Source organism: Salvelinus sp. IW2-2015, linkage group LG16, assembly GCF_002910315.2.
Source record: "Salvelinus sp. IW2-2015 linkage group LG16, ASM291031v2, whole genome shotgun sequence".
Lineage (NCBI taxonomy): Eukaryota > Metazoa > Chordata > Actinopteri > Salmoniformes > Salmonidae > Salvelinus > Salvelinus sp. IW2-2015.
In genome coordinates, this window is record NC_036856.1 from 33,357,665 (window position 1) to 33,370,482 (window position 12,818).

A 12,818-nucleotide genomic window follows, 5' to 3' on the forward strand; every position below is an offset into this window, starting at 1 on the left:
CTTAACTCCTCCTCCACATTTACTGGATTGGTTGAACAGTGTGGAAGAGGACCTCCCCTGACAGTTTTTTTTTCTTCTCGTCAAGACCAGTATGTAGGGGATCTAGTTTCAGGCGTTTCTTTGACTCCTGCTACGTTAGGTTACCCCTTCCTCAACATAAATCTACTATGACCATGGAACCATAAAAGACAAAGACTCTGCCTCCCTCGGCCCCTAGAAAACGGGGTCAGCAGTAGTCCAAAAAAATAGTCTCCGGACTATGTATGGCCCCAGTTGGTTGGAATTATGCAACTTTATAATCAGTAGCTCCCTCTATCCATCTATCCCCCTCCAACCCTTCATGCCTATCTAGGAGTAGACCAATTCTAAAGAGGGAGAATCAAACTTATTTCAGTGTTTATTAGTAAGAGTTTATTTAGTAGAAATCACTTTAGCATCATCAGTGGGTCAGATGGTCAGAGTCACAACAACATAGCTGAAAGTAACACAGTAACAGAGTACGGAAATGTATGCACTCACTACTGTAAGTCGCTCTGGATAAGAGTGTCTGCTAAATGACTAAAATGTAAATGTAACATTCAGTGGACCATCCTGTCCTGTTTTAGATATTATGAAGCTGATATGAGACAGTATCAATGTTTTTACACTTGTTCATGACACCAGGGAATATTCCACACCTGAGAGGCACTTCACTGTTTTATCCATTCATCTCTCATAAAGGCTGAATAGGGAGAAATTACTGTGTAGCACAGCTCTGAGACCATACAAGACATGATTCATCCTGTCCCAATTGTCAAGAGCAATTGTATTTCCATTACCAATACACACATGAAACTTAAGAGGAAAAAGGTCAGAAATCGCCAGATGAGGGGCATGATTCAATTAATGACATCATACAAACAGATATTCTGTGAGTCATAATAAATCAGTCTGAATAAATATAAAATTACACAGTTGGAGAGAGAGTAGACTACACCCCTACGGTATATCTCTATTCTAATGTGTTCTGGTCCTTAATATATTAGAAAAAGACAGAGGGGGTCAGAGAAAGAGAGGTAGATGTTGAAAACAGTATTTCTCTCCATCCATCATTCCATCTCTACTCGCATCGTTTCCTCCTACAGTGCGTGCCCCCCTCCCTCCTCACACTACTAGTTGGATGGTGGTGGCTGCTGTTGAGCTACAGAAAATGTAGAAGTTACCCTTAGTGCAGGTCTTGGACCAGGTTTGTTGTTGTAACCCCTAGTGGTTAAGGTTAGGATTGTGATATGAAGCACTGATCCTAGACCAGCGCTAGGGCGGTAACCTCTGCCTCACCCCAGGTTCTACCTCACAGCTTGGCTTTGCCTGGCTGCAGCTGCAGACTCTGGAGCTTCATGGCCATTCCCATGTTCCCTGTGATCTTCAGCTTGCCCTGGAAGAACGCCTGAGGATCAGAAGAGAGAGTCAGTCATTAGAACCAGAACAGAGAGAGAGGGAGAAACTTGTCCTGACAGTAAATCTCTAAGACAAAAATAATGGTGTTCCAAAAAAGGTCCAGTTGTCAGGACCACAAATACAAATTCCATTTAGACACCGTTGCCCTCGAGCAGAGAAAAAAACTATACAGTGCATTCAGAAAGTATTCAGACCCCTTAACTTTTTCACATTTTGTAACGTTACATCCTTATTCTYAAACAGATCAAATAATTTTTTCCCCCTCATCAATACACACACAATACTCATAATGACAAAGCAAAAACAGGTTGAGACATTTTTGCAAATGTATAAAAAAAACTGAAATATGACATTTACATAAGGATTCAGACCCTTTTTTCAGTAATTTGTTGAAGCACCAGTATGATGGCGATTGCATCGTCTGTGGACCTGTTGGGGCGGTATGCAAACTGAAGTGGGTCTAGGGTGGTGGGTAAGGTCGGGGTGATATGATCCTTGAGGAGTCTCTCAAAGCACTTCATGATGACAGAAGTGAGTGCTACGGGGCGGTAGTCATTTAGTTCAGTTATCTTTGCCTTCTTGGGTACAGGAACAATGGTAGCCATCTTGAAGCATTGGGGACAACAGACTGGGATAGGGAGCGATTGAATATGTGCGTAAACACACCAGTCAGCTGGTCTGCGCATACTCTTAGGACACGGCTAGGGATGCTGTCTGGGCCAGCAGCCTTGCGTGGGTTAACGCGTTTAAATGTCTTACGTCGGCCGCGGAGAAGGAGAGGCCGCAGTCCTTGTTAGTGGACTGCGACGGTGGCACTGTATTATCCTCAAAGCGGGCAAAGAAGGTGTTTAGTTTGTCTGGAAGCGTCGGTGACCGTGACGTGGCTGGTTATCTTTTTGTAGTCTGTGATTTCCTGTAGACCCTGACAAATGTATCAGAAATACAGCACATACATTGTTAATGTTGCAAATGACAATTGCAGCTGGAAACGGCTGATTTTTAATGGAATATCTACATAGGCGTACAGAGGCCCATTATTAGGAACCATCACTCCTGTGTTCCAATGGCATGTTGTGTTAGCTAATCCAAGTTTATAATTTTAAAAGGCTAATTGATCATTAGAAAACCCTTTTGCAATTATGTTAGCACAGCTGAAAACTGTTGTTCTGATTTAAGAAGCAATAAAACTGTCCTTCTTTAGAGTAGTTGAGTATCTGGAGCATCAGCATTTGTGGGTTCGATTACAGGCTCAAAATGGCCAGAAACAAAGGACTTTCTTCTGAAACTCATCAGTCTATTCTTGTTCTGAGAAACTGAAGATCTCGTACAACGCTGTGTACTACTCCCTTCACAGAACAGCGCAAACTGGTTCTAACCAGAATAGAAACAGGAGTGGGAGGACCCGGTGCTCAACTAGTCTAAAGAAGGGCAGTTTTATTGCTTCTTTAATCAGAACTACAGTTTTCAGCTATGTCGTCCTTCCGCATCGGCCCATGTCGGCCTTCCGCATCGGCCCATGTCAGCCTTCCGCACCTGCCCATGTCGGCCTTGATGTTGAGACATGTCTGTTACTTGAACTCTGTGAAGCATTTATTTGGGCTGGATTCTAGGGTAAAGTTAACTCTAATGAACAATTCCTCTGCAGCAGAGGTAACTCTGGGTCTTCCATTCCTGTGGCGGTCCTCATGAGAGCCAGTTTCATCATAGCGCTTGATGGTTTTTGCGACTGCACTTGGAGAAACTTTCAAAGTTATTGAAATTTTCCAGATTGATTGACCTTCATGTCTTAAAGTAATGAGGGACTGTTGTTTCTCTTTGCTTATTTGAGCTGTTCTTGCCATAATATGGACTTGGTCTATTACCAAATAGGGCTATCTTCTGTATACCACCTCTACCTTGTCACAACACAACTGACTGGCTTAAACACATTAAGAAGGAAAGAGATTCCAGACAATTAACTTTTAACAAGGCACACCTGTTAATTGAAATGCATTCCAAGTGACTACCTCATGAAGCTGGTTGAAAGAATGCCAAGAGTGCAACGCTGTCGTCAAGGCAAAAAGTGGCTATAATGAAGAATCTCAATTATAAAATATATTTTGGTTTGAACATTTAAAACAATTCCATATGTTAGCTTAGTAGCACTCCCCCAACGACTTACACAGAAAAAAATATATACAGTTGAAGTCGGAAGTTTACATACACCTTAGCCAAATACATTTTAACTCAGTTTTTCACAATTCCTGACATTTAATCCTAGTAAAAATTCCGTCTTAGGTCAGTTAGAATCACCACTAAATTTTAAGTATGTGAAATGTCAGAATAATAGTAGAGAGAATTATTTCAGCTTTTATTTCTTTCATCACATCCTCAGTGGGTCAGAAGTTTAAATACACTCAATTAGTATTTGGTAGCATTGACTTTAAATTGTTTAACTTGGGTCAAACATTTCAGGTAGCCTTCCACAAGCTTCCCACAATAAGTTGGGTGAAATTTGGCCCATTCCTCCTGACAGAGCTGGTGTAACTGAGTCAGGTTTGTAGGCCTCCTTGCTCGCACACGCTTTTTCAGTTCTGCCCACACATTTTCTGTGTTTGAGATCAGGGCTTTGTGATGGCCACTCTAATACCTTGACTTTGCAAGTATGCTTGGGGTCATTGTCCATTTGGAAGACCCATTTGCGACCAAGCTTTAACTTCCTGGCTGATGTCTTGAGATGTTGCTTCAATATATCCACATAATTTTCCAMCCTCATGATGCCATCTATTTTGTGAAGTGCACCAGTCCCTCCTGCAGCAAAGCACCCAAACAACATGATGCTGCCACCCCCATGCTTCACGGTTGGGATGGTGTTCGTCGGCTTGCAAGCCTCCCCCTTTTTCCTCCTAACATAATGACGGTAATTATGGCCAAACAGTTCTATTTTTGTTTCATCAAACCAGAGGACATTTCTCAAAAAACTACGATCTTTGTCTCCTGTGCAGTTGCAAACCGCAGTCTGGCTTTTTTATGGCGTTTTGGAGCAGTAGCTTCTTCCTTGCTGAGCGGCCTTTCAGGTTATGTCGATATAGGACTCGTTTTACTGTGGATATAGATACCTTTGTACCTGTTTCCTCCAGCATCTTCACAAGGTCCTTTGCTGTTGTTCTGGGATTTATTTGCACTTTCCGCACCAAAGTACCTTCATCTCTAGTAGACAGAACACGTCTCTTTCCTGAGCGGTATGACGGCTACAAGGTCCCATGTTTATACTTGCGTACTATTGTTTGTACAGATGAACGTGGTACCTTCAGGTGTTTGGAAATTGCTCCCAAGGATGAACCAGACTTGTGGAGGTCTACAATTCTTTTTCTGAGGTCTTTGCTGATTTATTTWGATTTTCCCATGATGTCAAGCAAAGAGGCACTGAGTTTGAAGGTAGGCCTTGAAATACATCTATAGGTACACCTCCAATTGACTCAAATGATGTCAATTAGCCTATCAGAAGCTTCTAAAGCCATGACATCATTTTCTGGAATTTTCCAAGCTGTTTAAAGGCAGTCAATTTAGTGTTTGTAAACTTCTGACACAGTGAGTTAAGTGAAATAATCTGTCTGTAAACAATTGTTTGAAAAATTACTTGTGTAATGCACAAAGTAGATGTCCTAACCGACTTGACAAAACTATAGTTTGTTAACAAGAAATGTGTGGAGTGGTTGAAAAACAAGTTTTAATGACTCCAACCTAAGTGTATGTAAACTTCCGACTTCAACTGTATCTTGCACACACAATTAATCTCTCCAAACTATTCTTTGTCAAAGTGCAGCCCCTCCATTTTGTGGAAAGTAAATCCCCCTGCAGTCAACAAAGCAGGGAAATATTATTCTTGAGCTGGTTGGAAAACAACACGAATGGAAATTATTCCTGACCTGCTCTTCACTCCAGTAGTGTGTGCTCCTGCCTGGTTTAAATAGTTAAAGTGGAGAGATTAATGTCAGAGTGGAAAGTGGGACAGCAGGAGGAGGAGCAGGAAGAGGAGGCTCTGCAGACCAGAGGGGCTTAAAGGAGGGCTGGGGACTGACTGTYTCATGTGTGGCAGGCAGCAGTGGCACAGAGACTCTGTCCCCTGCATTCCACTTGTAGGATGGAAATCATGACTGAGTCTTTAAATTTGTATGAAAAGAAACTAAAGCGAGTACAGAACTCAACGGACACATGATAACAGAAGCCTTGGAGGTGTCCTTAGTTCCAAAGACACCTATCCTCTGTTATAAAAGAGGCTTTGTATAAACCCGAGCGTAGAAGAAGAAGAAATAGACTCATGGTCAAAACAACCTTCTGGAAAAGAATAATAGAGAATAGTACTTCTAGTTATAAGGTCAACAAGTATGACATCATTGTACAATGAAAGTCACTATGAACTACTATACAGCGCAAGGCTGTTTTTTTTTACACCATCGCAGCAGAGCAAAAGTTTCGGGGCTGACCCAAATCATTTGGCTAAAGCCCCAAAAGTCAGGTCCTGGTGATGTCCATGTGCAAGCTCATAACCATGAGACTGACTGAAATACAGAGTATTAACTCCCTCAAATCAAGGCCAATACTTACTGTCTGTGGGTTCATTTTCCCCGTCATCAAGGCCAGCAGGTCTGCATCTGACATGGAAATGGTGCAGCTGCTTTCTTTGCTAGAAAGGGGTCGAAGGAGAGGAAGGGTAGATGAAGGAAGAGAGAATTACAGCAAGAGAGAGAAAAAAATACTTGTTTATTGATCATAAAATACTGTAAATTGAAAACCACAAATCATGATACAACCTGTGAAAATACAACTAGATATTTTTCCCTCCACACGTTTCTTTGTGAATTCAGCTAATTTACATTCTCACTCTCAATGTGGACCAAACCGCTAATTCTGACCTGTCGTTGTGGATGCAGCCCTTGCTGTTCTTACCTGTGTCATTGTGAACGCAACCCTTGCCATTCTTCACGTCCACTATCCAGGTCGCTTCCTGACCATCCGGACCATCCTTCACCTTAAAGGAAAACACCCTCCAATCTTCTCACAAATGACTCCCCATCCTACAGAGAAATACAAGGTAGTACAAGGTAGTCATAACAATTAGGATAATAAGTACTGTGTTCATCAATAACAAAAGCTGTTTATATCGTCATGTCTAAAGACGAAGGACACAAATATTTTTCTTATTCACCTAAACAAAACATTTCACATCCAGTTAAACAATCTTTTTACCATGTGCCTTAAAATCAATAAAATAACAAAGCATTCACTGAAACCACAGACATGCTACTCTTACATTAACGATCAATTAGGCTATTGGACAACTATTTTCTGAACATGTCTAACAAGGAATAGTTTTTTTAGTTTTTTTCCTGTAATATTGTATTATTCTGTGGATAATCAGATACATAGCAGTGGAATAACATAATACCAAAACAGAGAGAGATCCTAATGGAACCAGAGAGCACTGCTGCCAGACATACTTACACAAGGATGGAAAATCTAAAAGTAGGACAACAGAGGAAAACTCCTTGAGTGGAGATGATGTCACACATCCAGAGTCAAAAGAGTTGCAGACTAGTTTAGTTACATTGAATTCTTTCTATATACAGTACCAGTCAAAAGTTGACACACCTACTCATTCAAGGGTTTTTCTTTATTTTTTACTATTTTCTACATTGTATAATAATAGTAAAAGACATCAAAACTATTAAATAACACATATGGAATCATGTAGTAACCAAAAAAGTGTTAAACAAATCTAAATATATTTGATATTCTTCAAAGTAGCCACCATTTCCTTGATGACAGCTTTGCACACGCTCGGCATTCTCTCAACCAGCTTCATGAGGTAGTCACCTGGAATGCATTTCAATAACCAGGTGTGCCTTGTTAGAAGTTATTTTGTGGAATTCTTTCCTTCTTAATGCGTTTGAGCCAATCATTTGTGTTGTACAACGGTTTGACTTGACTTGTCTGACCTTAGCTAGCTACATAGCCGTCTTTGTATCAAAGATAATTGTGTAGTTTAGAGTAATTAATCGTAATTACCGAGGTTAGCTAGTCAGCTATTTTCGTCCTAGTCAACACTGCTAGCTAGCCAGCAGCTAGCAGCTAGCCAACGTCTACCGCTACGCGAATAGCAGCACTGTAGAAACTATTACATTAGTTTCTACATTACAACGGAACGACTTGATTAGTGTAGTGTTAGCTAGCTACATAGTTGTCTTTGCTGTCGTTGTATCCAAGATAATTGTGTAGTTTAGAGTAAATTGTCAAGGTTACCTAGCCAGTTACCGAGGCTACCTAGCCAGCTACCACTTTCAAACTAAGTCACAACGCAGCCACTGCTAGCTAGCCTACTCCGACAGCCAGCAGCACTGTATCGTTTAGTCAATAAGATTTTTTTTGATTTTTTTTGCAACGAAAGCTTAACTTTCTGAACATTCGAGACGTGTAGTGTCATTCCAATCTCTTTGCATTAGCGTAGCCTCTTCTGTAGCCTGTCAACTATTGTCTGTCTATCCCTCTTCTCTCCTCTTTGCACAGACCATACAAACGCTTCAACACCGAGTGGCCGCCGCCCTCCTAACCTGGTGGTCCCAGCGCGCACGACCACGTGGAGTTCCAGGTCTCCAGCAGCCTCTGGAACTGCCATCTGCGGCCAACAAGGCAGAGTTCATCTCAGCCTAGCTTCCTCCAGTCCCTCGACTTCTTGGCACTGACGGAAACATGGATTACCACAGATAACACTGCTACTCCTACTGCTCTCTCCTCGTCTGCCCACGTGTTCTCGCACACCCCGAGAGGCTTCTGGTCAGCGGGTGGTGGCACTGGATCCTCATCTCTCCCAAGTGGACATTCTCTCTCTCTCCCCTGACCCATCTGTCTATCGAATTCCATGCTGTCACAGTTACCAGCCCTTTCAAGCTTAACATCCTTATCATTTATCGCCCCCCAGGTTCCTTTGGAGAGTTCATCAATGAGCTTGACGCCTTGATAAGTTCTTTCCTGAGGATGGCTCACCTCTCCACGTTCTGGGTGACTTAACCTCCCACGTCTACCTTTGACTCATTCCTCTCTGCCTCCTTCTCCACTCCTCTCCTCTTTGACCTCATCTTCACCTTCCCCCCCTACTCACAAGGCAGGCAATACGCTTGACCTCATCTTTACTAGAATGCTGTTCTTCCACTAATCTCATTGCAACTCCCCTCCAAGTCTCCGACCACTACCTTGTATCCTTTTTCCCTCTCGCTCTCATCCAACACTTCCCACACTGCCCCCACTCGGATGGTATCGCGCCGTACCAACCTTCGCTCTCTCTCCCCCGCTACTCTCTCTTCCATCCTATCATCTCTTCCCTCTGCTCAAACCTTTCCAACCTATCTCCTGATTCTGCTCCTCAACCCTCCTCTCCTCCTTTCGCATCCTTTAACTCTCTATGTCCCCTATCCTCCAGGCCGGCTCGGTCCTCCCCTCCTGCTCCGTGCTCGACGACTCATTGCGACTCACAGAACAGGGCTCCGGGCAGCCGAGCGAAATGGAGAAAACTCGCCTCCCTGCGACCTGGCATCTTTTCATTCCCTCCTCTCTACATTCTCCTCTTCTGTTCTGCTGCTAAAGCCACTTTCTACCACTCTAAATTCCAAGCATCTGCCTCCTAACCCTAGGAAAAGCTCTTTGCCACCTTCTCCTCCCTCCTGATCCTCCTCTCCCCTCTCCCCCCGCCCTCCTCCCTCTCTGCGGATGACTTCGTCAACCATTTGAAAAGAAGGTCGACGACATCCGATCCTCGTTGCTAAAGTCAAACGACACCGGCTGGTTCTGCTCACACTGCCCTACCCTGTGCTTTGACCTCTTTCTCCCCTCTCTCTCCAGATGAAATCTCGCGTCTTGTGACGGCCGCGACCACCCAACACCTGCCCGCTTGACCCTATCCCCTCCACTCTTCTCCAAGGCCATTTCCGGAGACCTCTCCCTTACCTCCTCGCTCATCAACTCATCCTTGACCGCTGGCTACGTCCTTCCGCCTTCAAGAGAGCGAGAGTTGCACCCCTGCTGAAAAACCTACACTCGATCCCTCGATGTCAACAACTACAGAACCAAGTATCACCTTTCTTCTCTTTTCTCTCCAAAAACTCTTGAAATGATCGCGTGACTCGCGTCCTTCGGCCAAGCTCTCCTGCTAATCTTCTCCTCAAGAATGACCTTTTGATCAAAATCAGTCAGGTTTCAAGACTAGTCATTTCACTGAGACTGCTCTTCTCATGTGTCACGGAGGCGCTCCGCACTGCTAAAGCTAAGCTCCTCTCCTCTTGCTTCAATCCTTCTAGACTAATGCGGCTGCAACTTTAGATACAGTGGAACCATCAGATCCTCCCTCTCCCCCTCTCCGAGTTGGGAATCATCGCGGCCGGCCAACGCTTGATTGGCGTCCTACCTGACAGGGTCGCTCCTACCAGGTGGGTGGCGAGAAATCTGGTCTCCTTCCGCACCCACGTGCTCTCACACAACTGGTGTCCCCCAGGGCGATCTGTTCTAGGCCCTCTCTCTATTCTCGCTATACACCAAGTCACTTGGCTCTGTCATATCTCACATGGTCTCTCCTATCATTGCTAGCAGAGCACACAATTCATGCTCTCCTTTCCCCCTCTGATAACCAGGTGGCGAATCGCATTCTCTGCATGTCTGGCAGAACATATCAGTGTGGATGACGGATTCACCACCTCAAGCTGAAAACCTCGCAAGACGGAGCTGCTCTTCTTCGCCCGGGGAAGGACTGCCGCGTTCCATGATCTCGCCAAATCACGGTTGACAACTCCATTGTGTGCCTCCTCCCAAGAGTGCTAAGAACCTTGCGTGATTCTGGACAACACGCCTGTCGTTCTCAAACTAAACACAAGGCGGTGACCCCGTTACTGTAGGTTCATGCTCTACAACATTCGCGAGTACGACCGCTGCTCACACAGGAAGCGAGCGGCAGGTCCTAAATCCCAGGCATTCTTGTCATCTCCGCTGGACTACTGCAAACTCGCTGTTGGCTGGGCTCCCTGCCTGTGCCATTAACCCCTACAACTCTCATCCAGAACGTCCGCAGCCCGTCTGGTGTTTCAACCTTCCCAAAGTTCTCTCACGTCACCCGCTCTCCGCTCTCCCTTCTCCACTGGCTTCAGTTGAAGCTCGCATCCGCTACAAGACCATGGGGCTTGCCTACGGAAAGCTGTGAGGGGAACGGCATCCCGTACATTCAGGCTCTGATCTAGGCCCTAACACCCAAACAAGGACTGCGTCATCCACGCTCTGGCCTGCTCGCCTCCCTACCTCTGAAGGAGTACAGCTTCGCTCAGCCCAGTCAAACTGTTCGCTGCTTCTGTCGGTAGCTCTACCAATGGTGGAACAAAACTCCGACCCACGACGCCAGGTCAGCGGAGTCAATCACCACCTATCCGGAACACTGAAACACCAACCTCTTTAAGGAATACCTAGGATAGGATAAAGTAATCCTTCTAACCCCCCCCCCCCCTTTAAAAGAGTTAGAATGCACTATTTGTAAAGTGGTTAGTTCCACTGGATATGCATAAGGTGAATGCACCAAACTTGTAAGTCCGCTCTGGATAAGAGCGCTGCTAAATGACTTTAAGATTACTTTAAGACATGAAGGTCAGTCAATCTGGAAAATTTCAAGAACTTTAAAAGTTTCTTCAAGTGCATTTGCAAAAAACCAGCAAGCCTATGATGAAACTGGCTCTCTATGAGGACCGCCATAGGAAAGGAAGACCCAGAGTTACCTCTGCTGCAGAGGAATTGTTCATTAGAGTTACCAGCCTCAGAAATTGCAAGCCAAATAAATGCTTCAGAGTTCAATTACAGACATGTCTCACATCAAACTGTTTCCCAGAGGAAGACGTGCGTGAAAATCAGGCCTCACGGTTGAATGTTGCAAAGAACCACTGTTAAGGACACCGAATAAGAAGAAGAGACTGGCTTGGGCCCAAGAAACACGAGCAATGTAATTAGACGCAGTGAAAATCAGGTCCTTTGGTCTGATGAGTCGAAATGTGAGATTCCTTGGATCAACACCCCCGTGTCTTTGTGAGAACGCAGAGTAGGGTGAACGGTGATCTCCGCATGTATGGTTCCCACCGTGAAGCATGAAAGGAGGAGGTGTGGATGGTGCTGGTGACACTGTCAGTGATTTATTTAAGAATTCAGGCAATCTTAATCAGCATGGCTTCCACAGCATTCTGTAGTGATACGCATGCCTAAAAAAAAAAATCTGTTTGCGCTTAGCGGACACTCATTGTTTTCACAGGACAATGCCAAAACACACCTCCAGGCTGTGTAAGGGATATTTGACAAGAAGGAGGGGTGATGGAGTGCTGCATAGATGACTTGGCCTCCCATCACCTGACTACTCACCCAATTGAGATGGTTGAGATGAGTTGGACCGCAAGAGTGAAAGGAAAGCAGCCCAACAAGGTGCTCAGCATGTGTGGGAACTCCTTCAAGACTCCATTTCCTTGTTGGAAAAGCATTCCAGATAACCTACCTCATGAAGCTTGGTTGAGAGAAATGCAAAGCCGTTATCAAGGAAAGGGTGGCTACTTTTGAAGAACTCAAATATAAAATCATATTTGGATTTGTTTTACAACACTTTTTGAGGTTACTACAATGATTCCATGTGTATAGTAGGTGTGTTTAAAACTTTGACTGGTACTCTATGTATAATAGACATCTAGTCCGTGTATTTTGGACCTAACAGACTACTGTTCCACTGCTGGCTAGGCTGAGTTATAGGCGAGAGAGAGAGGAAGAGAAAAAGAGAAAAGTTGAGAGTGACAGAGGTGAGAGAGAGTTCTGTCCATATCCAGCTGTGATGTTATAGTAGTGAGGTCAGAAGCAGAGCACTGCAAATGACACAAACTTTTAGAGTGCAGAACCATTTATCTGATGATTCAAACAGCATAACAAACTTATATTCATGAGCCTAGGTTCTCCATCCAATTTGGTGACAGATTGAGAGTATTCTAAAATCCGCAAAAAAAACCAATATGTGCTTTTCCCACCAGAGATTTGTTTCCATCAAATGTATACTTGTTGCAGATGAGACTGTGCTTGATGTAGGTGCACATAAAATAGCCTTTTGAGTAAATTCCCATGTAGCTGAATAAAAATACTATTAAATGGGTTTTCCAATCACATTTTTTAACTCTAAATGTTGCGTTTAATAGCAAGGTGTGCGCACACTCCGGTATTGGCACGTGCGTTCTAGCCAAAGAGCGGCTTTTGGCTAGAAGCGCAAGTAATAACATCTGATGAGATTATTATGGACAAAAAGAAATATTAATTTGTTCCATATGGCAAAGCCAAGCATCGAAGATCAT

General features: G+C 44.1%; 2 protein-coding genes across 2 annotated transcripts in view; both read right to left on the minus strand.

Moving 5' to 3' along the window:
- Positions 1 to 384: 384 nt before the first annotated feature.
- Positions 385 to 9,007, minus strand: LOC111975473 (sterol carrier protein 2-like). The gene is made up of 4 exons (XM_070447425.1): positions 8,947 to 9,007; positions 6,367 to 6,471; positions 6,025 to 6,098; positions 385 to 1,426 (listed from the first exon to the last, which is right to left on the minus strand). Exons 1-4 carry the CDS (start codon positions 9,005 to 9,007, stop codon positions 1,331 to 1,333), a joined length of 336 nt encoding a protein of 111 aa, XP_070303526.1. The 3' UTR covers positions 385 to 1,330.
- Positions 9,008 to 11,351: 2,344 nt separating this feature from the next.
- LOC111975474 (sterol carrier protein 2-like) overlaps positions 11,352 to 12,818 on the minus strand; it is a 13,625-nt gene continuing 12,158 nt past the window's right edge. The window contains exon 5 of the mRNA XM_070447426.1: positions 11,352 to 11,384. Coding sequence (XP_070303527.1) covers positions 11,352 to 11,384 — 33 coding nt within the window. The remainder of the gene's footprint in view (positions 11,385 to 12,818) is intronic.